General features: G+C 36.4%; 1 protein-coding gene across 16 annotated transcripts; it reads left to right on the top strand.

Moving 5' to 3' along the window:
* The first annotated feature begins 5,985 nt into the window (after nucleotides 1-5,985).
* LOC112764522 (uncharacterized) lies at nucleotides 5,986-10,779 on the top strand. Of its 16 annotated transcripts, none has more exons than XM_072222288.1 (9): nucleotides 5,986-6,939; nucleotides 7,246-7,427; nucleotides 7,517-7,626; nucleotides 7,804-7,871; nucleotides 7,964-8,000; nucleotides 8,753-8,842; nucleotides 8,935-9,012; nucleotides 10,219-10,424; nucleotides 10,494-10,779. In XM_072222288.1, exons 5-9 carry the CDS (start codon nucleotides 7,994-7,996, stop codon nucleotides 10,515-10,517), a joined length of 405 nt encoding a protein of 134 aa, XP_072078389.1. In that variant the 5' UTR covers nucleotides 5,986-6,939; nucleotides 7,246-7,427; nucleotides 7,517-7,626; nucleotides 7,804-7,871; nucleotides 7,964-7,993; the 3' UTR covers nucleotides 10,518-10,779. The 16 variants fall into 16 exon arrangements, with proteins under 16 accessions (XP_072078389.1, XP_072078390.1, XP_072078402.1 ...); XM_072222294.1 differs by having other exon boundaries at nucleotides 6,004-6,939; nucleotides 7,167-7,427; XM_072222296.1 differs by having other exon boundaries at nucleotides 6,020-6,939; nucleotides 10,497-10,779.
* The last annotated feature ends 14,842 nt before the right edge of the window (nucleotides 10,780-25,621 follow it).

Genomic DNA, 25,621 nt, shown 5'->3' with positions numbered 1-25,621 from the left:
TGGCTAAGAGAAGGGGGTTGAATCTTAGCCCATTTTTCACTTAATAATATTTGCTGGTCTTTGAAACAACTTTTGGAGATTTTTTTTTATTTTTGTCTCGTACCCAACCATGAGATATTTTCTTTTTGTCTCGTCACCCGGCACGAGATATTTTTCAATTTTATCTCCTGAGCAGCAGAAACAGAAATGGAGTAGAAGAGAGAGAAAATTACACCAAGATATATCCTGGTTCAGCTGCAAAGTGCAAGGCAGCCTACATCTAGTCTCCATCACAACAATGATGGAATTTCACTATAATCATTCTTGATTACAAACACCAATTCTTCCTAGGAACAGCCCTTCCTATCCGAGACAAGTCCAAAATCTAAACCCCAATCTTTAACTTGACTTGGTCACAGCCAAGCTTTCGACTGCAAAGTGCTAACCCAACTTGCAAAGGAATTCTCACAGAATCATGAAACACAACACAGATGTACAAAGGACCTCTAAGGACATTTATGGCTTTTTCTTTTTAATTTTGCACTCTCTGCCTTTTTCCGCTCTATGGCTTTTTCTTACAAACCTCACTGTAATTGCCTTTTTCCATGAGACTCAAGACAGACAAAATTAAATAGAAAAATTACAAAATAAAGAACATTGAAGGAGAAGAACTTCTGTTAGCTTAGGTAGCTATGAGAACTCTGTGCTTTGCACTCTCACTCCTTGCCTCAAGCCTTGGCTGTTCTCCCTTATTTATAGGGGGAAGCCTCTACGGTTGAAACCAAACAAACCAAGCTAAACTTCTTCTTCTTCATGCAAAACCGGTTCGGCCAGAGAGAGAGAAGAGATAACCAAATGCAAAACCAAACATGCAATTACCTCTAGTCCTTCCTTGGTCATCAATCTTCATCAATCCGAGCCCTCCATCTTGCCTTGCTCTCCAAGACGGATTCCTAGCCCTTGATGAGTTATGATGATGACAGCTTCATCTGCTCCAACTTCTGCCTCCTCCATCACGTAGCCACTGTAGCTACCTCCTGTGGTGGTTGAGCAAACTCAAAGACAAGCCATCCCTCCAAGGATCTTCCTCTATCGACCGAAATCTTCTTCATCCATTTTTGGTATGGAGAAGCTGAGATCTCTTCACCAAATCTTACCATAAGTGATGAAAATCTCAGCCACAACTTACTTTTTGTTTTCTTTTTCTTTCCATCATTGTGATGGTCTTGTAGCTTGCTTCTCCTTCTTTTCGGTGGCTAGGCTTAGCTTCCATTCTTTCTCTATGAGGTGACCGAAAGAGAAGAAGAGAGAGTAGAGAGAGAAGAAAGAGAAAAAAGGTAAAGCTATGAGTGTTATCACAAATAAATTAATTAGGTGCAACTCTCCATGCTTTGTGTAGTAGCGTGTAAGCTACACTTAATTTCCATCAAATCACTTTGATATTTTCTCTTTCATGTTTCTAAGGTAATTAACTCAAGCAAAGAAAATTTTGAAATCCATCACATGATAGAAATGGAATCCGTTGGAAGCATGAAGCAAAAATATTTGCTTTCTCTCTCAATTGGTTTCGGACCAAGCAAGCAAAATAATTTGGGCTCATAGTGATAATTGAATTCTGGCCCAAATATCATAACAATCAATTCAGCCATAAGGATCAAGGGAATTTTGTATCAATGCTGAATGTTAATTTTAATTTTGGGCTTGCTTAAATCAATCTGACCCAATGATCAAAAATTGCTTCAGCAACATCATTTAACAATTTTTATAACCAAGGCTGATTTACTTCCAACATCTTGGGTTTGCTAATTTTCCGGCCCAATAGCAAAATCTGCACCAACAAAATTATTAATTAAACAAGTATGAATTAAGATCAAATTAATAATTTTATAAATAATTATATTAATAATGTTTAGTCATCACTAATATTAATTTAGAGTTTTTCAAACTCATCAATCTCCTCCTTGATGACAAACATTATTAAAAATTGAAATGGAAAGAAATCAAAAGTTAGAGTACTCTCTTTGTGAATACTTGGATTCCTTCCTTTCCAATTGTTACATGGCTCCCCCTTAATGTATGCTATTTTACCAATGGAAGCTTTATACCTGTAACTTTACAAATCAAGCTTAAGGCAACTATGTTATTCAACATATTAATTTTTGAAATGTTGAATGCTTGATTTATGAGCAGAATTTGTTTGATAAGCAAAATTCATTTGTTATCATAAATTAATTTTCTGCTCAAACACACACAATGCAATTGAGTACATATCAACCGAAAATATTTTTGGTGTTTCAAGAAATTACTATTTAATCTATTCGAAGATATTTTCCCATTCAGTATATCAGAGCAAAATAATCAGAGCAAAGAAAATATTTCTGATCAAGCATGATCATCTCTAACCATAGCAATTATCAAAATTTATTTTCATATCACAGCTTAAAGGAACTGCAAAAACTAAAGTATTCAGCAAGCATATTTCTAATCCAAAACCCAGCAGGCATATCTATAAAACAAATGCATCACAAGTATTAAGCATATCACACCAACAAAACAGCAAATAATTAAAACAAGGGTGATCATAAATCCACAAGGATTTCATCCCCCTGTTTTCTTAGTTTCAATTTTTCAGCCATTTTTCCCCCTTTTGGCATCAAGGGGCACCTGCAAAAAATGACATTGGAAACAAAATATCCAAAATATAACCAAAATATCAAGAGTGTATCACTGTGTCATGGGTCTAAAGTATCAAAGCAGACTACTACAGTATCAGATTGAGCCGAAACAAGCCAAATATCAACAAAAGAAAAAACACAGTGATCAGTCATCAGATAAATTGAACTCAAAGCCATCTGCCTCCTCTTCACTAGCAGCACCCATCTCCTCCTCAAAACTCTGCAACATTAGACCTACCCTATCTTTGCACCTCATCCACGTCCTCTCATTTTCATAGGCTTGCTTGCGGGCTGCCTTATAGGATTGTACCATTAGCTCTGACATGTTGGAGAATTCAGTGAGGATTTCTTTGATTGATTCTGTTGCCTTGGAAGACTCAGGCCGACTCTCAAACTCATTGTCCGAGGGTACTGACTTCTTTCCTTTGGTTCCATTCATGGCTCCTCCTCCTTTAGTCATTGAGACCTTATTCTCAACAGCTTCATTAGTTAAATCAACTTTAAAATATTCAAAAATACTGGTGAGAAATATGCCATAAGGCAGATTTACCTTTTTGGTACTCTTAACAGATTCCCACATATGCCTTATCATAAGGTATCCAAATGAGATAGGAGTAAAAGTAACAAGAGTAAAAAGTACAAGAGAGTCTGAAATAGTTACTCTGTTATGTGAATCATTTTGAGGAGTCAGAATATGGGTGATGATTCGATGCAGGAGAGAGTTTGTTGGTCCGAGGGCCTTGTGAGTAGGAATAGTGCCATCCAAGCCAAACAAGTTCTCACAGATTTGTTGGAGGGCTTGCTTGTATGTGACCCCGACCTGAGAGTCCCATTTTTCAGTCATGTACGCTCTTGGTCCCTCATCTGTGTATCCTAGGGAAGCGCTGATGGTCTCAGAGTTCAGAGTCATGTATACCTTCTTTACATTAGAGTGGATGGTACCATCGATCAGTCTCATATTAGCATAAAATTCTCGTACCAATTCAGGGTAAACATGTTTCTGAATGTGGAGCAGAGAAGTCCATTTCAGATTTTCAAACAGAGGAGAGACATTGATTCCTTTTGCTATGAGTGAGTCCAGATTCACTAGATAGGTGGCACAGAGGTGGCACTTCTCCAACACTTCCTTGTGGAATTCATAAGAAGCACACGAATTGAACCTGGCTGGGTCATAGTGTGAGTGAGGTTTGTTGAACTTATTTTTGAAGTCCAATAATTCCAAGTTTGCTGGCTCCCTGGTGTTGTACAACACAAAGCTTTTTGTTTTCTGTGAACTGCGTCCGGGGGTGGTCTTCTTATGTGGTGATGGCGGCGGTGATGGAGGAGGTGAGGTATGGGATTCTTCTTCTTCAGCCACGGGTACCTTCTCTTTCTTTTTTCTAGAAGAAGTCTTCGTTGCTATCACTTTCCTCCTCATGGTGTCTGTCTGCTTGGATGATGGTGAGGGAGAGGATGTGGAGGTGGAATGAATATATATGTAGGTGTGGGTTTGAGGAGTGGTAGGTTTTTGGGAGAGAATGACTCGTTCACTTTTCCTTGGGGCAGTTTTCTTTTTCATGATAATGAAAATGGAGAAGTGGGAGGGGGAAGATGAAGAGAGAACCGAATTGAGTGGAGAGAAGAGGGAGGTTAGGGACGCATTAAATGTTGAGTGGATAGAGAATTGGAGGGAGTTAATACTCATTAATGGGCGGTTATTAACCAAGGTGAGTTTCCTTTTATTTGAAATGAAAACTGAAAAGTGGTTTTCTAGAATCAAGGGATGAGAAGAGGAAAAAGATTTGATTTGACAATAATCTCTTCCAACAAGATTTGATGAGACAACAAAAGGAATTGTGATTTACACAAAGAGGAACTAACAAAACGGTCAGAGTGGGGTCAAAGAAGTTTGGTGGGGCCTAAAAGAATTAATGTCTGCGCAGTCTCCCCCTTGATCATAGCCCTTTCAACACATCCTGATTTTTATCTCCTGCTTTCCTACGAGACAAAACTGAACAGAATCAAAAATTTCACAAGTTATCAATAGAGCTTAAATCTATCATTCCAAAACTTTTTCTCAAAGTGCAGAATCTGTCTTCACAGAGGGATTTTGTAAAAATGTCAGCGAGTTGGTCTTCAGATTTTACAAATTGAATATCAATAGTATCCTTTTGTACATGTTCTCTAATAAAATGATATTTGATTTCAATGTACTTGGTTCTTGAGTGCAGAACATGATTTTTTGAAATGTTTATAGCACTCATATTATCACAAAATAAGGGTATACTATTGATCTTTAATTTGTAATCTTCCAACTGCATTTTTAACCAAATTAGTTGTGAACAATATGCAGATGCAGAAATATATTCAGCTTCAGCTGTGGATAGAGCCACTGTGGCTTATTTTTTGCTTGACCACATGTTGAGTGAGCTTCCAAGGAAGCAACACATGCCAGATGTACTCCTTCTATCCACCCTATCTCCCGCATAATCTGCATCACAAAACTCTACTGCACAAAAATCATCAGATTTTGGATACCACAAGCCATAATCACTAGTTCCCTTAATGTATCTAATGATGCGCTTAACAGCTGAAAGATGGGTTTCTTTTGGGTGAGATTGAAATCTTGAGCATACACTCACACTTTGAACAATATTCGGTCTAGAGGAGGTAAGGTACATGAGAGATCCTATATATCAAACCTCTATACCGTGTTTCATCAACATCTTTCCCATTATCATCCTTTTCAAGTTTAGTGTTTGGATGCATTGGTGTTCCCATTGGTTTAGAATTTTCTAGGCCAAATTTCTTTATTAGTTCTTGTGCATACTTTCCTTGGTGAATAAAGGTACCACTAGGAGTTTGTTTAATTTGGAGGCCAAAAAAGAAGGTTAGCTCTCCCATTAAACTCATCTCAAACTCACTAGTCATGAGTTTTCCAAACTCTTCACACAAGAACTCATTGGCCGATCTAAACACAATGTCATCCACATAAACTTGAACTAGGAGAATATCATCATTAGAACACTACAAGAAAAAAGGCCTATAGCCACGCTTTTATGAGGGTGACGATAGATTAGAGATTTGGCCACTTTTTTTTTGCCACGCTTCAAAAGCGTGGTGAAAAGGATCAACGGCCACGCTTTTGTAAGGGTGGCAATTGATTAGAGAAACGGCCACATTTTTTTCTGCCACGCTTCAAAAGCGTGGCCATAGAGAGAAACAAAGACGTTTTAAAAGCGTGGCGGCAGGGTTTCATTACGGCCACGCTTACAAAACGTGGCCATATCCTGGTACTCTTTTGGCACGCTTTAAAAGCGTGGCCAAAAGGTTTTTTATTTAAAAAAAAACTAATAACCCCAAACCCAATAACCCTGAATCCTACTAACCCTGAAACTTCAAAAGCTTCGAGACTCTCTCAGTCTCCGTCACTCACAACCCTAACCCTAATAACCCCTCACGCTCCACCTTCAACATCCCTATCTCAATCTTCAGCTCCCGCAAACCTTAATCCCAATCCGACTCTGCTCTCCGCGCCACCGCCCCCGCCGCCGTTGCAGTAGCATCATCCCACCTTCTCCTACATGCCGCCTCAGGTCTCCACTGGACCTCCCTTCGCGCCTCTCGCCGCCCCCTCCTTCCGGCCGCTGTCTCCTCAAGCACCGCACTTCTCCCCGCTGCCAAATCCATCCGGAGGCGCCGCTCCGCCCAGTCTTGCCTACCAGAATCCGTCGATTCCACCTCCTGATGTTAGCTCTGCGGCTGCAATAGCTCCCAGCGTCGCCTCTGCTGCCGGTGGCGTTGCGGTTCCGGTATCTGTGCCGCACATGTAGCCAATGATGTCGTATCAAGCTCCCCCGACGTCTTCTCCTCCCTCGCTGCCCTCCGCTCCGGCCAGTATCGCACCAGATTCGGCGCCATCCTCTCCGCCGGTACCTTCGTCTCCGCCCTCGTTGTCGGATTCGTCGCCATCTACGCCGCTCCGTTCTCCCTCGACCCCGCACCATTTGTCAGAGACGTGCTCTTCTACTTGGCGGCAGCGATGTTCCTCTTCTACGTGTATCTTAGCGCGGAGATCTTTTTGTGGCAGGCGATTGGATTCGTAAAGTTTTATGCATTCTTAGTTGGTCTCGTGTTCTATATGGACTTGGGAGTAGTTGATGGCAGAGGCAAGAGTGGGAATTCTTCCCCAGATCTTGAGGAGCAGAAGGAATTAGTTGCGGTGCACGTTGACTCCGACGCCAAGGTTTCGGGATCTATGAACGATAAGAAGCGCAGTTCTGGATTTCCGAGAGCTTATGGATTGGTATGTTTCAATTTCAATTAAACTGATAATTTTTCTGATTTAGAGTTTGATATAAAAGGATTTGGTTTTTTATGGCAATTGGATCTGGTAACTTGGCTTTCTTGGTTTGTTACTTTGTTGGCTAGAACCTGAATGAAAGAAATAGTAGTAGGAATAAGGAACCTGATCTATGTTCTTACCAACTTATTTGAATTTAGGCGTTGGATTCGTTTGATTCTTTTTTGCAGTGTACATGGTACTGTGCACATTTTCTGATTAAACTCATTGCATTGATGTAACCATGATCATTTTTATTGTATAATTAAGAACAAACTAGCGAATCGCCTTGCGAAACTGAGTCGCAACGCGGCGTGATGAAGAGTTCAGATAAACCTCCGAAGGGGTCGAATTCAGGAACCCTAGCTGCTGAATCACCTGTTGTGAACAATCTTCTCCTTCCCTATCTAGGGTTTTTGAAACCAATGGCTTCCTCTCCTCATTTTGATGATGTAAGACACTCCTTCTTTTTGAATTTTATTTTTTCTTTCCCCTTTCTATCTATGAATCTCGGCCCTCACTACAATTTTGTCAAACGAAGCAAGACTTCGATTTTGAAGGTGGATTTTCCGGAACGTGTTCTGGTGAGAAGAGGCCCTCTCCCAATTATGACGCGAATATTACGATAATGACCCTTTCGCACCCAAGAAGGTAATCAAATATAATCCACTATAGTTTAGTTTATTTTATGTGATTCTGCGTTACATGTTCTCTAATTAGAATGTTCTATGTGGAAAATGGAATACGTTCATCAATTGTACATGACTCGTTTAAGGTTGGATATTTGTTTTCTAAAATTGTACTCTATTCTATTTGTTATTAGTTCAGGCAAAATCAAAGGCTGAAGAAGCTGCTTCTGGTGTAACCACTGGAATGATATTGTCTCTTCGTGAGAGGTATAACAAAATCTTAGCTGTACTGCGTTCAGGTTGCTGTGAGGATATAATTTGAGCCTAAACTTCTTTCTGTGGCTCTTTCTTTCTGGCAGTCTTCAAAACTGTAAGAATACCCTTGCCACATGCCAAGTACGTCTTACTTTTATGAATTCAATTACTCAAAGTTGATATTCTCTTCTTGATCGAAGTGGACTGTAGTTTATAATAATGTTGGATTCATTAATGCTTCAGGAAAATGTAGCATAGATATGGGTACATAGTATGGTCATTTTGCACAAGGTAGGGTATGTATGTGTGTGTATATTATATAAAATGTAAAACAGTAAACAATAAAGTAATTGAAGCATATTATATGCAATTTTTATGATGTTGTAACTTCAAGTTTTTATCAAAATATTAGGAAAGAAAGCAACATCTTAAGAGGAATAAGACTTGAAGAAATGAAGTAGTGTTTTATTTCATTTAAAAGTAAACCAAATAGTGTACTTGTCAAATTTTATGATTTGTAAGTACTAACTTAGATTTAGCCCTTTGGGTACATATGCTTGTTGTGATGTTTGACCAAATATTATCAATTATTCGTGTGTACCTAGCAGACTAGCAGAAAGCCCTGGCCATAATGTTTGATTTGTAAATTCTCATAGCAGACTAGCAGAGAGCCCTGGTCATAATCTGTTCAAATTTTATTCTTTTACTATTTTTTTTAATTGTCATATCTTAGATTGAATTCTACCTTTTCCTTTTCTTAGAAACTTGATTAGATAATTCCATATTTAATTTATTTTTCATTATTCTTGTTTAATTTGATTACTAACTTACTATTATTATTATTATTATTACTATTATTATTATTATTCTTGTTTAATTGGCCACAACTTAAGCATATCAAGCATATTTCTGTCACTGCTACCTCTCAAGCTTACGAGTAATGATATTAACGAAGCCAAACTGGTTCATCTCAGCCCCCATATGTAAGCAAGCCATCAACTCATTCACACTTCAAGCTATTGCTTTCACTAGGCAAATCTTTTAGTAGTATTATTTCTTTCATTGTGACTTTTAGGTTATTTGAACAAAGAACAAGATGGAGACTTGGCATTACAGATGAAGATCAATGTATGTTACTCTTGGATTTTCCAATGTGAGTTGATTAAAATTTATAAAAACTGAATGTGACTATAATTTATACTTTTTCAATTTGCTGAAGTTATTTTCTATTAAGCTTTTCGTTTGTGCTTGATATATGTTGGATGAAACTTTGTTTTTATAATCAAGAACCAAGCTGTATAAATCATAGTTGTAGCCTACAATTCAAATAAAGCATCTAGATGAATGTAAGAATATAAAAATAAAATTGAAAACAAATCATTTCCAAAATACATAGAAAAATAAAAGAAAAGATTACTTGAGAAAATTACAATTTAAAATTAGTTGTATTCATCATATATAGCAAATGTATAAATTCATTCAGATGTCATTTTTAGAATTAAAAAATATCTCATTAATGGAAAAAGGAAAAAAGAAAATTCAAATGCATCTCATTACTTGAACATAGAACTGCTTCAAGAAATTTTATAACTTTCATTCAAACATGTCAATATTAGCAGCAAACTAAATCTCACTTGATTTTTTCTTACCTAATACTCTGCATTTTCCATGTAAAAAATAGAACTTAATCATAAACTGCATTTTTCATATAAAAAAGAACTAGTGAGAACAACGTCCTTACTACTACCAGCTGACCTTATATAATATGTGCATGGTGCAATTTGCCATTAATATGAAAAGTTTGCCCCATTGATCTGTGTCAATAAGAACTACCAGCCATTAAGAAAGAAGCCTGTGGAATGTAACAGCCGACGCAGTAAGTGGCGCTGATCGGTTTCTGTCCAACCGCATTTACCCTTTTCCCACCAGTAAAATAAATTACTACCACTATAACCGATTTATTACAACTCCACCACACTCTTCTAGTAGTGGGTGTGTCTTCTGTGAACGTCACAAAACCATAGCTTCCAACCTTTCCCCATGGTCATGCTCTCTATTCTCTATAATATTTACTACTCTTTTTGCTTATTTTATTTTTTACATTTTTTACATGTGTGTTATAAAAGAAAGAAAGAAGAAAATAAATCTTCCAAAGATTGTGAGGGACATTATTCTATTTTGTTTCCTTTCATATACTCCTGAGATTTTGCCTATTTGTATGTGAAATGAATCTTCCCTTATTGTTGTATTTTGGGTTGGTGAAATGAGAATGTCCCGTTAGCTTTCTTCATTAGCTCAGCTGTTGTTTCTGCTGGTTGGATTCTGATTCTGATACTTTTTCTTTGGGGTGACAAAACAGGTTTGTCTCAACTGAAGAAACTTTTTCTCCTCAACATAAGAAAGAAAGAAGAAGCAGCAAGAATGTATGAGGATTGCCAAGTAATGTCTACAATGGGAGGCAACGTAGTTATAAACTCATCCGAAACACTTTTCTCTTCTCCGATCCAAAACAACAGCTTCACCTTCATGCCTACCATGCATTTTCATCACTCTTTTCCCACCATGGTACACAAAACAAGCCTTTCTCTTCACCTTAATTATTGCTTCTTGTTTAATCAGTTTGTGTGGTTTTAGAAGGAAGAAGACGGAATCTTGTGAGGGAAGGAAGAGATCATGGAGAGCGGTTCAGGGAGTGAACAAGTTGAACAATTATGTATGATCTAACGGAATGAAGTTTAAGAGGGCTAGAAGAAGGAGGAACAGCAAAGGACTTAGGATTTAAGTTGTATTGTTTTTATATTTTTCTTTAGTTTTTAGTTTTGGAATTTGAACTCGAGATTTATTTTGTATTTGAGTATTAGTTTTTTAATGTATAAAACAATTATAGCAAAAATTATATATGTCACTAATTATTATTTAATTTGTCTTATAATAAAAATTGTATACTATATTTATAAGTTTGGTAATAAAAAAGAACTGAAAAATATATATTTTGTATCGATGAAGGTAAAAATTAGAAAAAGGATTTTTTTTTTTTTAAATTTTATAAGGCCATATCTTGCTATCGCCACCCTTCAAAAGCGTGGCCATATCTTGCTATCGCCACCCTTCAAAAGCGTGGCCATATCTCTCTCTATCGCCACGCTTCAAAAGCGTGGCCAAATCTCTCTCTATCGCCACGCTTCAAAAGCGTGGCCATATCTTTCATATGGCCACGCTTTTAAAGCATGACCATATCTCCCACATACGGCCACGCTTTAACGGGTGGCCATTTATAAAAAGCGTGGCAAAAGAAAAAGTGTAGCGATAGGTCACCAAAAGCATGGCGATAGAGCAACCGCCACGCTTGTAGAGGCCACCCTTTCAAAAGCGTGACGGTAGCTCAAAAAGCGTGGCGAAAAGCTATCGCCACGCTTTTTTCAGCTTTTTGCCACGCTTTAAAAGCGTGGCAATAGAGCTGTTTTCTTGTAATGGATGCTTTAATAAATAAAGTAGTGTCGGTGGTTCCCCTTTGAAATTGATTTTCCAACAAGAAGGCACTAAGTCTTTCATACCAAGTTCTTGGAGCTTGTCTAAGGCCATAAAGAGCCTTAGAGAGTTTAAAAACATGGTTTGAAAATTCTTTATCTTCAAAACCGGGGGGTTGTTCCACAAACACTTCTCTATCAATAAAGCCATTAAGAAAAACACATTTTACATCCATTTGAAATATTTTAAAATCCTTATGGGCAGCATAGGCAAAAAGCAACCTAATTGCTTCCATTCTAGCTACCGGAGCAAAAGACTCATCAAAATTTATACCCTCTTCTTGATCGTAACCTTGGGCCACTAATCTAGCCTTGTTACGAACAACTTTTCCATCCTCACCTAATTTATTTTTGAAAACCCACTTAGTACCCGTAACCTTCTTACCATCCGGATAGGGTACTAGTGTCTAAACCTCATTCTTGTCGAATTGAGCAAGTTCTTCTTCCATGGCTTTGACCCATGATGGATCTTCAAGAGCTTGCTTTACATTGTTGGGCTTCATTTGTGACAAGAGGGCAAAATTGCTTGGTTCGGTTTGCCTTTTGGATGAGGATCTTGTTGTTATACCTTGTGAGGGATCACTAATGATAAAGTCATGAGGATAACCCCTCATGGATTTCCATTCTCTAGGCTTTCGGAGTGGTGTTGAGCTTTGATGAGCTTCTGTGGTTTGTTCTGTTCCAGTTTCTCTTGCTGGCTCAGGAGACAAAATGGAAATATCTCCTCCATTCTGATGAGACAAAACTAGACTGACAGATTCTTCATTTTGAGCAGACTTGGGATTTTCTTCACTGGTTTCCTTGTTGACAATATCTTCACAATATGTATCATCTTCAATCACAGCACTGGGAATTGAATTAGAATCACAAAAAGAGACATGTATGAATTCCTCTATGGTCCTATGTTCCTTGAGGTAAATTCTATAGGCCTTGCTAGTGGTGGAGTATCCAACAAACATCCCTTCATAGGATTTTTGATCAAATTTACCAAGGTTTTCTTTATTATTGAGTACAAAGCATTTGCATCCAAAAACATGGAAATACTTAATATTTGGAGGAGTTCCTTTCCATAGCTCATACGGAGTTTTCTTCAACCTTTTTCTAATAATGGTCCTATTCAAAATATAACAAGATGTATTTACAGCTTCTGCCCATAGAAATTTTGGAATCTCATTCTCACATAACATGGCCCTAGTCATCTCTTGAAGGCTTCTATTCCTTTTCTCAACCACCCCATTTTGTTGAGGGGTTCTAGGAGATGAAAAGTTATGAGCAATTCCAAAATCATCACAGAATTTTTTGAAGTCTTGGTTTTCAAATTCTTTTCCGTGATCACTTCTCAAATGGGCAACTTTTAAATCCTTTTCATTTTGAATTCTTTTGCAAAAGGTTGAGAAAGCATGAAAAGCATCATTTTTATGAGCAAGAAAAAAGTACCCAACCAAATCTAGAGTAGTCATCTACCACCACTAGACCATAGTGTTTACCTCATAAACTTTGAGTTCTTGTTGGACCAAAAAGATCAATGTGTAACATCTCTAATGGCCTTTTGGTTGAGATTCCATCTTTTGGTTTAAAAGAAGATTTTACTTGTTTGCCTAATTGGCAAGCATCACAAGCAAGATCCTTATCAAATTTGATATTTGGAATTTCTCTAACCAAATTTTTCTTGACTAGCTTAGAAATTTGGTACATGCTAGCATGACCCAACTTTCTATGCCATAGCCATTTTTTAGATTCAAGAGAAGTGAAACATGTTACATTTTGTTCTTTCAAGTCTTCAAGAGTCAATCCATACACATTATTGCACCTTTTAGCCTCAAACAAAATATCCCCAGTTTTTCACACACAACTAAGCACATAAACTTTCTAAAAATAACTTCATATCCTAAATCACACAACTGGCTTACACTAAGTAAATTATGTTTCAAACCATTTACAAGAAGAACATCATTTATACAAGATGAAAAGCTTTTACCAACTTTTCCAATAGCCACTATCTTTCCTTTACCATCATCATCGAAAGTGACAAATCCTCAATCATACTCATCAATCTTTATGAAGAAGGTTGTCTTTCCGGTCATATGCCTAGAGCATCCGCTGTCCATGTACCACATGTTGTCCTTTCTTTTGGATGCTAGGCATACCTACAAAACAAGCTCAAGTGACCTTAGGTATCCAAATCTTCTTGGATCCTTTCATGTTAAACCATCTCTTGTGTCCTAATCCATTATAATAAAAAACAACTTTGTAAACTTTATCACCAATCATCCTCTCACCAAAAAAGCATTGAATGGGAAAGTGTCTATTTCGGTTACATAGTCTACAAAACCTTGGAGTTGCTATTTTGTTAAAGCGTGTTGGGTTTTGAAACCTTGTGTCATTAGAAGATGAGGCAATATTTTCAAAATAAGGTTTCTCAACAGGTTTATAGAAGCCCAAACCAGCTCTATCATAAAGAGATTTTTGACTAGTCAAGATTTGATTCAGATTTTCAGAACTTTGAGTGAACTTGGCTAAGTCTTCTTTTAGCCTTTTGACCTCTTTAAGCAACTCTTCATTTTCCTTAAAACAATTTACATATGCAACAACAGAATGATCACTTTCATAGCTCCTAAGTTGGGCTTTCAACTGCTTGTTTTCTTCAACAAGATCAACATCAGTTTTGGCTTCCCTTAGTTTTTCTTTGAGAAAACCATTTTCTGCTTTAAGAATGGTGATTTGTTGTTCAAGATCTTGATTATCCAGCAAGAAGTATCTAATTTTTTCAGAAAGGTAGTCTATCATAAGATGAAGAGATTCAGTGTCAGGGTTGTGAATAACTACCTGTTCAACGTGGTCTGCCATAAGACATTGTTGAGACTTGGTTTTGGATTCTTCATCATCTTTAGAATCATTTTCCAAGTCCTCCCAAGAAGCCATCAGCCCTTTCTTCTTTCTCTTCTTTGGCTTCTCTTCTTTCTTCAACTTAGGGCAATCTGACTTGAAGTGCCCAGTTTCTTTGCAGTTGTAACATGTCACCTTGCTGACATCTTTCCTTTGTTTCCTAGAGCTGCTTCCCTTGCTTCTCTCCTTGAGTTTCACCATTTTCCTGAATTTTTTTGCAAACAACACACATTCATTTTCAGAGGAATTATCACTGGATTCATCATCCAGGGGGTTAGTAACAGATGTAAAAGCAATTCCTTTCTTTTTTGAATCTTTTTTCAAATAAGTGTTTTCAAAAGCAAGTAGGTTTCCTCTCAAGTCATCATATGTCATGGAATCTAGACCACTACTCTCATATATGATTAAAGCTTTTGTTTCCCAATCTTTAGTAAGACATCTTAGAACTCTCCTCATTAGCACAGAATCAGGATACGTAATTCCCATAGCATCTAAGTCAACAATGATGATGTTGAATCTTTCAAACATTTCATCTATTGGTTCTCCTTCCTTCATTGAGAACATTTCATATTCTCTGTTCAACATATCTATCCTTGTCTTCTTTACTATGGTGGTTCCTTCATGAGTGATTTGAAGTTTGTCCCAGATTTTCTTTACCGTTGTGCATCGTGATACCCATCGGTACTCCTCAAAGCTGATAGCACAGTTGAGCAAGTTGATAGCTTTGGCATTGAGCTCCACCTTCTTTCTGTCTTCTTCGGTCCAGCTGGCTTCTGGTTTGAGTGAGATCACTCCTTCAGCACTTGTAGTGGTTGGAAACTGAGGACCCTCCAAGATAATTTTTCAGAGTCTGTAATCCACTACTTGCACAAAGATCTTTATTCTCTCCTTCCAATAGGTGTAGTTTTTCCCATTGAAAAGAGGAGGTCTGTTGCTTGACTGTCCTTCTGTCAGATTGTAGGACACCAGAGTTGAGCCACTGTTTTCTGCCATCTGGATCTTTTCTCCAAGCTGCAAAGCTTGATCTCTTTGAGACCAAGCTCTTATACCAATTGATGGTTTTCAGTGGCTAAGATAAGGGGGGTTGAATCTTAGCCCCCTTTTCACTTAATAATACTTGCTGGTCTTTGAAACAACTTCTGGAGACTTTTTTGATTTTGTCTCGTACCCAGCCACGAGATATTTTCTTTTTGTCTCGTCACTCGGCACGAGATATTTTTCAGTTTTATCTCCTGAGCAGCAGAAACAGAAATGGAGTAGAAGAGAGAGAAAATTACACCAAGATATATCATGGTTCAGCTACAAAGTGCAAGGCAGCCTACATCCAGTCTCTATCACAACAATGATGGAATTTCACTATAATCATTCTTGATTACAAACACCAATTCTCCCTAGGAATAACCTTTCCTATCCGGGACAAGTCCAGAATCTGAACCCCAATCCTTAATTTGACTTGGTCACAGCCAAGCTTTCAACTGCAAAGTGCTAACCCAACTTGCAAGGGGATTCTCACAGAATCATGAAACACAACACAGATGTATAAAGGACCTCTAAGGATATATATGGCTTTTTCTTTTTAATTTTGCACTCTCTGCCTTTTTCCATTCTATGGCTTTTTCTTACAAACCTCACTATTTGCCTTTTTTCATGAGATTCAAGACAGACAAAATTAAACAGAAAAATTACAAAATAAAGAACATTGAAGGAGAAGAACTTCTGTTAGCTTAGGTAGCTATGAGAACTCTGTGCTTTGCACTCTCACTCCTTGCCTCAAGCCTTGGCTGTTCTCCCTTATTTATACGGGGAAGCCTCCACGGTTGAAACCAAACAAACCAAGCTAAACTTCTTCTTCTTCATGCAAAACCGGTTCGGCCAGTGAGAGAGAAGAGATAACCAAATGCAAAATCCAACATGCAATTACCTCTAGTCCTTCCTTGGTTATCAATCTTCATCAATCCGAGCCCTCCATCTTGCCTTGCTCTCCAAGACGGATTCCTAGTCCTTGATGAGTTATGACGATGACAGCTTCATCTGCTCTAACTTCTGCCTCCTCCATCACGTAGCCACTGTAGCTACCTCCTGTGGTGGTTGAGCAAACTCAGAGACAAGCCATCTTTCCAAGGATCTTTCTCTACTGACCAAAATCTTCTTCATCTATTTTTGGTATGGAGAAGCTGAGATCTCTTCACCAAATCTTACCATAAGTGATGAAAACCTCAACTACAACATACTTTTTGTTTTCTTTTTCTTGCCATCATTGCGATGGTCTTGTAGCTTACTTCTCCTTCTTTTCGGTGGCTAGGATTAGCTTCCATTCTTTCTCTATGAGGTGACCGAAAGAGAAGAAGAGAGAGTAGAGAGAGAAGAAAGAGAAAAAAGGCAAAGCTATGAGTGTTATCACAAATAAATTAATTAGGTGCAACTCTCCATGCTTTGTGTAGTAGCGTGTAAGCTACACTTAATTTCCATCAAATCACTTTGACATTTTCTCTTTCATGTTTCCAAGGTAATTAACTCAAGTAAAGAAAATTTTAAAATCCATCACATGACAGAAATGGAATCCGTTGGAAGCATGAAGCAAAAACATTTGCTTTCTCTCTCAATTGGTTTCGGACCAAGCAAGCAAAATAATTTGGGCTCATAGTGATAATTGAATTCTGGCCCAAATATCATAACAATCAATTCAGCCATAATGATCAAGGGAATTTTGTATCAATGCTGAATGTTAATTTTAATTTTGGGCTTGCTTAAATCAATCTGACCCAATGATCAAAAATTGCTTCAGCCACATCATTTAACAATTTTTATAACCAAGGCTGATTTACTTCCAACATCTTGGGCTTGCTAATTTTTCGGCCCAATAACAAAATTTACACCAACAAAATTATTAATTAAACAAGTATGAATTAAGATCAAATTAATAATTTTGTAAATAATTATATTAATAATGTTTAGTCATCACTGATATTAATTTAGAGTTTTCTAAATTCATCACGACTTAATCCTTTTTTTGAGTTAATCGAACTCAATTTATTTAGCTCAAAATTTTAATAGACTTAATTTTAGAAATAAAAATCCGTTAGTTTAATCGAATAAAACGAATTGACTCGAGTGGTTTATTCCATTTTAACAGTCTAGGCAAATATAAGAAAATAGAAAAAAGATGTTTGGGCTGAATTCAAAAAATGAGATTGTGGACAAAATTCGAAAGTATTTTAGACATAGTTTTGTTTTGGGTATAATTTTAGACACAGTTAACACTTAGTGGGGCGGCATGTCAGCCATGTTGAGCCTACTTTTAGGGATAAATATCATTTTTATAAATAGCTTATGCTGCTGAATCTATTGTAAAAATAATGGACCTCAAGCCCAGTTATGGAATGGGCAGTTGGGGGTGGATACATTCATATATGCACTTGTTTCTTATAAATGCTAAAATATATAGTGTGCGAGTGTGTATGACAAAAAAAAAATGCTAAAATATATAGATGATTTCATAGGAATCTATTTCCAGCTGAAGTTTTAGTTGAGTGGCAAAATATAATGTCTTTTAATATATTGGATTCTGATGTTTAGGATTGAGAATTGTCAATCCATTTGAAAAAAAAAAAAAGGGTAAAGTACGTTTTTATCTTTAATAATAGTGATTTTTAAAAAATATATATATAACGTATAATTTAATTCAATTTAATTTCTAATATTTTTTATTTGTGTCAAAATTATCTCTAAATGTCAATTTTATGTAAAATGTTAGCACAAAATTAAAAATATTAACGACAAAAAATATACTTTATCCCAAAAAAAAACACATATCACCTATTAATGCTTCTATGCAATGAAAATAACGATCATGACTTTATGAAAATTATTGGAGGAAAATCATGTGATTTTGGCCTTATTGGCTTTTTTTCGAAATAACTATCACTTTAAATAAAGCAATACATTGAAAAATCTAATGTAGAATTTGGTATGTTAGTTGTAACCTTTTTTTTTCCGGTATTGTGTTAGTTGTAAGTTGTTACCTTTTGTGGGTGTATAACTGTATATAGAACACTTAGTGTTTGTTTTGAGGTATTGAGACAGAGATTAGGAGATTGAGACTTAATATCATGTTTGTTGGTTTAGAAATTGGTACTAAAATTTTTGTCTCTGTCTTTAAAATTTTAATATTTCAGTATCTCCAAAAAATGAGGATACATGGGACTAAAATTTTTAGAGATGGAGACTGAAACTTTAATAACATTTTATATCTAAAATACCTTCATTTCAATTAATTAATTCCAATTTTATCCTTTGTACAAATTAAATTAGAATTTCATTTTTCTTTCAATTTCTGTCTCCCACTTTACACCAAATAAAATACTGAAATTTATTTCAATTTCTATCTCTTAATCTCTGTCTTTCAGTCTCAGTATTTCCGTCTCTTTCTCTTCACCAAACGCTATCTTATGTCTTATAAGATGTCTTAAAATCTTAGAATTACTATGTTAATGGTTTAAGTTAAAAATTATTATTCCTTCCAACACGTGCATTAAATATTGATATGTATCATTAACAAGGAATTTAATTGATTCGTTAAAGATTGATGTAGACAACGGATTGAAAATGAAACACGGACCAATTAATTAGTTTAACTGTTTAGAGTTATATTTATAGTTGGTGAATTATATGGTAAAAATGTAAGTTTAAGGATCTTTCTTTTTAAGGGATGAAAGAGAGACTAAAAAAATTAAAATCTATAATTTAAATAACAATAAAAATATAAAATAATAAAAAATAACTATAAAAAAATATATTCTTTCTATACAATTTTAATTTGTATAATAGAATGTCCCTATATAGTTTATGCATCCAATTCAAAATACTATCATGAGTTTAACCCTAAAGAGTGATTGCTGGAGATTCGCAATTCTCCTCAATTTAGTTTACTTGGCTGAGGAAAATCTTTTATTTTTTTAAAAACATTTATTTTAATTTTCCCCATTTAATGGGAGTGGGAGATGGTTTCCACTTACATGCTCATGTGAATCATTTTATAATCATAGTGCCTCCAGAGTGCTGAGTCTTCACTCAGCTTGAAAAGTTGAAAATAAGAATTTCTAATAAAATAAGTAAATAATAATCTCTTATAAACATAAAACTATATGTAATACTCATTAATAACTTAATATATATTTTTTTTAAATAAAAGCACTCAACACATCAAGAGTGGAGCAGCAGTTTAGTAGCAAAACAATTCAAAGTACACACTAATATTAAACAACTCAAAAAATAAAAGACCCTTAGTCATCTTCGATATTGCCATCAACAACCAAAAAGTTTACCACCATGAAAACTCATCCTCAGCAGATCTCACTTTTGCATACATAATTTTTAAACCTTTAAAAGATGATTTGTACAAATTAAATATACCTCGACTCGGCACACTAGCCAAGTTTATCCACACTCCCCTCTTACCACCTGTGACCTGAAACAAAGGCTGAAAAGTCTCTTCATCAGGAGCATTCGTTTACTTTATTGGAGTGAATGGTTGTGTTTGTGAGATAATAAAATTAATATTTTTTCTCTTTCTTTGTCGTCTCGGGATGTAATACAGTTTTCAAAGAGAAGAAACGAAGGATGAGTAGAAAAGATTAGTAGCATTGTGCCTTGATACTTATTTTTTTTCTTTTACTTGTGTGGTTTAGTCAATTGTTGTGCTGTTGTTTGAAAGTAAATGGGTAGAAAGAAAAGGGATATAAAAAGTGGGAAGACGAAGAGGGAAAAAAAGAAAACAGTGGAAGGGAAGGAAAAAGATGAAAAAGAAAGGATGATAGATGAAGAATTTATTCCAAATAAAAATGATCCCTATTCATGGGTTGACGCTGTTATTAAGAGTTATGTTTCGTGGTTTTGTGATGAACATAGCATGTCATGATTGGGTATTGCTGGGTTGGTTAGAGAAGGTAGTAGTGTGAAGTTGGAGTTTGTTCCCTGTAGTTCGTTAGATAGGGTTTGCCATAGAAAAAAAGGATATGAGTTTTTTTATATGTATTCGTGTGTGTTTGTGGAGTTGGGAATGAAGTTTCTGGTTATTAAATTTGAGTTTGGTATTTTGAATCAAATGAGGTGTGCCTTCACAATTACATCCAAAGCAGCATTTGTTAGAGTTTTTCAGGTTCTGATGGAGTATTTGGAGTTGGAACCTTCATTAAAGGCATTTTTTTTTGCCTTGTTTCAGGCCACAGGTGGTAAGAGGAGAGTGTGGATAAACTTGGCTAGTGTGCTGAGTCGAGGTATATTTAATTTATACAAATCATCTTTTAAAGGTTTAAAAGTTATGTATGCAAAGGTGAGATCTGCTGAGGATGAGTTTTCATGTATTTGGATGAGTATTTGTTGGAAAGGTTCCCATTGTATTAGTGTCCTCGGTCTCGACAAATATTAGGTATGGAGATGATGGAGTACAAGCATGAAATGGCGGGGGAAGTTTTTAGTGAACAATATATCGTCATCTAGACTGTTGTCTGTGTCCGAGTTGCTCAAGTGGGAAGCAAATAGGAATGGCGTTGCTGAGTATATAGGTAATGAAAGTTTTTGTATTGAATAGCTGTGTAAGTGTAATTTATTATGGTTGTTACTTTGTGGTGTGCATGTGAAATGGCTCCGAAGGTCACAACAAGCAGTTTGTGCACCTTCTTCAAAGCGAAACATGTGAAAAAATAGGGATCGACCAATAATGTGAAGGCGGAAGGTGGGGCCAAGGTAAATTAGCCATCTCCACAGAAAAGGGTGAAGAAAAAGAAAATAGAGGCTGGGATTGAAAAAGGTAGTGTGGTGGATTTGACTGGTTCAAAAGTGACTGAGAGGCATGTTGACCTGGCTGAAGTGGAGAAGTTTACCAAAAATAAAAAAAATACATGGCTATTAGGGGAATGACGATCTTACTTTGCTTTGGAGTGAGCATCTCCCTTTCTTGCTTATGTCTGATGACTGTCAGTGTCCGACAGATGTGAAGTTGATTGAGAGTGTTGGAGGTGCTAGGGTGGCGCAATATTTACAGGTAATTTGAAAGGCTGTTTTGATCTATTTTTGTTGATGCAAATTGGTTGCGTGTTTTATAGCGTCTTGTGTGCATAACTCGAACTCAAGAGATAGCTCATGTCAAATATTCTTATGAGAAGAATATGTATGAAAAGCTATCTCAAAAAATACTGAGAATAAAAAATAGTTGCAAGAAACGCTTGAGCAATTGAAGTTGAAAAAAGAAGAGAGGAAAGGGTTGAGCGAAAAACTGGCTCATGTTGAAGAGAAAGAAAATAAGTTGGATAAGGATAAAGCTAATTTGGAAGCCAGGATTGTGGAGCTGGGTATAGAGAAAAAGAACGTGGAGAGTAATAGGGATCATCATGGGCTGGAGATGTTCACAAGTGGGTTTGAAAGAGCGTTTTAGCAAGCTAAACTCTTTGCTCCTGGTGTTGATTTTTCTGGTATGGACCCATGTAAGATTGTGGCTAATGGGGATTTGGTTGATGATGAATCTGAGTAGGAAGAAGAAGATGAGAATGTCAATGCACCTTTAAATGAACTTGTGTTATATTTTGAAAAAGTTTGTAACTAATTAGATAGTAGTAGGTGTTAATGAACTGATGAGCAGGATACATCTCGGTTAAACTTGGCATTTTGGATTAGACAATACTTATGTTTTGATGGTATTTTAGTGTTAACAGAGTTTAATATTTGAATTTGCAATAGGTATTACGTTGCTTTTGATGTGTATGCATGTAGTTTGTTTGGTTGATGTTGAAAATATTTTGCAACACCATGTTTCATTTGATATAATTTAAATATCATAGTTGTATGTTTGTATAAATTGGTATGGAGTTGGGTTGATTTTGAGAAAAAAATAAGGATAGTACGTGTGAAAATGGCAAGTACTGTGTTTGATTGTGCTGTAATGTATGAAAAAGTAATAACGTATAGTTCGGTTAAGCCAAGGACAGTAAGTAGTGTAAACAATGAGGTATAGGATAGTATGTCATTGGTTGAGGATCTTACAGAGTTGGCAAGTGCGGAGGGTGTACCTCGTTAAAACTTCTCTAGCAAAATCCCACTTAGAGATAAAATCTGGCAGTAGAAAAAAGAGTACAGCTCCTTGTCCCAATGTACAGACTTAACAATAATAAAGTTTTAGAGACGAGATATTCCAAGTACTTGAAAGGTCATTGCCTGCTAAGGAAGCTTGCTCCTCGTTCTAGGACTTTCGATACTCAGAAAGGGCCTTCCCAACTGACACTTAGTTTTCCATGTCTCAGTGGTTTGTGTGCTTCTTTTGTTTTCCTTAGGACAATGTCTCCTTCATGTAATAACCTCAGTTTGATTCTTTTATTATAATTTCGAGCTATAACAAGTTGAGTTACGTGTTGTTGGATTAATGCTTTGTCATGGTTTTCTTCTACTAAGTCGAGTTCAGTTACTCTTAGCTCGGTGTTTACGTCGTCGGTGATACTTTATGTTCGGCTAGATTGATGTGATACTTCAACTGATATCATGGCATCACAACTATATACTAGTCTGAAAAGAGTCTCTTTAGTTGATGATTGTTCTAATGTGTTATAGTTCCACAGAATTTCTGGAATGAGCTCGGCCTATTATCCTTTAGAATCGTCCAATTTTTTCCTAAATACCTGCAATATGACTTTATTAGCAGCCTCAGCTAGACCATTAGTTTGAGGGTGTTCTACAGATGCAAATTGATGAGTGATTCTAAAATTTTGTAAAATATTTGTGAATTTTTGGTCCATAAATTGTCTGTTATTATCAGTTATAATGGAATGAGGTATGCCAAATCTACATATGATGTTTTTTCAAACAAAAGATATCATTTTTTTAGAATTGATTTTTGTCAAAGGTATAGCTTCTATCCATTTTGTGAAGTAATTTATAGCAACAATTAAGAATTTAACCCGACCTGGTGCTTGTGGAAAAGGGCTGAGGATATCTAGCTCCCACTTACTGAAGGGCCAGCTTACCTCTAATGCATATAATTGCTCGGCTGGATTGTGAATGATGGGTGCGTGACGTTGGCAATGGTCGCAATATTTGACTTTATTCATGCAATCTTGTTGTAGTGTAGGCCAATAGTATCCTACTCTTAGTATTTTGGATGCCAAGCTTCTTCCTCCTATGTGCGTGCCACATAAGCCTTTGTGGACTTTGTCCATGGCAAGGTTGGCATCTTTTTTGTAGGCATTTTAATAGAGGTATTGTGAAACCTCGTTTGTATAACTCAGCTCCCACAATGGTAAAGAAGTTGGATCTCCTTTTGAATTGTCTTTTGTTTTGGATATTCTCATGTATTATTCCTATTTTGTAAATATTGTATAAATGGTATTTTCCAGTATTCTTCCTGTGAAATACTCAAAACATTTGTTAATGTAACATTGGGTTCATCTAGTGTTAGTTGTGATAAACGCGTTTGATGGGCTAGATGTCTGGTGATTGCAAGTTTTGATAAAATATCAGCTCGGCAATTTTGTTTCTGAGGTATATGAGTGATTTCAAATTTCAAGAAACAAGAGATAAGATTGTTAATAATAGAATTGTATTTTTCTAGTAGTATGTATTTTACCTAAAAGTTACCTGTTACTTGTTGCACGACTAGTAGGGAGTCGCACTTGACATGGAGGTGTGTTATTCCAGGGGTATGAGCTAATTTCAGGCTAGCTATGAGTGCTTTATATTCTGCTTGGTTATTACTAGCATGAAAATTGAATTGCAGATATTGTTCTATAGCCATTCCTTTGCTATTTTCGAGTAATATGCCAGCTCCAAAACCTTGCATGTTTGAAGCTTTGTCCACATATAAAGTCCATATCTCGTTACATGAAGAAATCTCATCGGGTGTGAGTTTTGCTATGAAGTCGGCTATTGCCTGTGACTTAATTTCTCCCCGTGCTTGGTATTGGATGTCATATTCTGAGAATTCTATAGACCATTTAATTAACCTTCCAGCAAGTTCAGGGAGTATTAACATTTGTCTAAGAGGGTATTCTGTCCGTACTATGATAGTATGCCTTTGAAAATAGTGCCTCAAACGTCTTGTTGTCATAACAAGAGACAATGCTAGTTTCTCTAGCTTTGAGTATCTCAATTCAGCATTCTGAAGAGATTTGCTGGCGAAGTATACTGGTTATTGCTGCTTACCTATTTCTATTACCAAAATAGAGCCAATAGCATGATTAGTGGCTGATAAATATAAGTAGAGTGGTATACCATATTCTGGTTTCTGAAGTATTGGTGATGAGGATAATATGGCTTTTAGATCGGTGAATGCCTGCTCGCATTCTTCCGACCAGATGAATTACTTTTGCTTTCTTAATCTTTTGAAAAAATTGTGTGAATGGTATGCAATCTGAGGTAAGAAACGCGACAGTGCTGCTAACGGCCGGTGAGTTGTTGGACTTCTTTGATGGATTTAGGGCTCCTCATTTCCAGTATAGCTTAGTATTTTTCTAGATTTGCTTCTATTCCTCGACAAGTTAACATGAAACCTAAAATTTTTTTGCCGTGTACTCCGAAAGCACATTTTTCTAGGTTCAGATTCATGTTGTATAGTTTCAATTGTTGGAATATCTCTTCGAGATCATTTGTGTGATTGCTTCTGGATGTGGTTTTTGCTACCATATCGTCTACATATACCTCTTTATTTCGTCCGATTTGGTTAGCAAAAATTCTATCCATTAGCCTTTGGTAAGTTGCACCTGCATTTTTCATTCTAAATGGCATAACTTTATAACAAAGTTACCATGGTCAGTAATAAAGGTTGTCTTATCCTAATCAGCTGAATACATAAGTATTTTGGTTATAGCCGAAATAAGCATCCATAAAACTTAAACATTGAAAACCAGATGAACTATCAACTAATTTTTCAATACAAGGTAGAGGATATGCGTCCTTTGGCATGTCTTGTTGAGATCAGTGTAGTCTATGCATATCCTCTACTTACCGTTATGCTTTTTGACCATGACTATGTTTGCTAATCAGGTTGTGAATTGGAGTTGCTTTATAAATCCAGCGTTTAGTAGTTTCTAGGTTTCTTCTAAGGATGCTTTCCTTTTATCTGTACTGAGGTGGCGTTTCTTCTGGACTATAGGTCGGATTGTGGGGTTGATTGCAAGTCTGTGGCAGATGACATTTCAATGCCTAGCATGTCTGTTAGGGTCCAGCAAATAGGTCGATATTTTGTTGTAGTGGTGTGATAAGTTGTTCCTTCTCCTATTCTTGTAAAGCATCTCTGATGTAGGTATGCTTGTCTTCATTGGTTGCCAATTTTATTTTTGTTAAGGTGTCTGTAGGCATAGGTTGGTC

This window comes from Arachis hypogaea, chromosome 17 (assembly GCF_003086295.3).
Source record: "Arachis hypogaea cultivar Tifrunner chromosome 17, arahy.Tifrunner.gnm2.J5K5, whole genome shotgun sequence".
In the NCBI taxonomy this organism is placed as follows: Eukaryota; Viridiplantae; Streptophyta; class Magnoliopsida; order Fabales; family Fabaceae; genus Arachis; species Arachis hypogaea.
The sequence above is the reverse complement of the archived record's forward strand: the minus strand, read 5'-3'. Positions and strand labels throughout refer to the sequence as shown.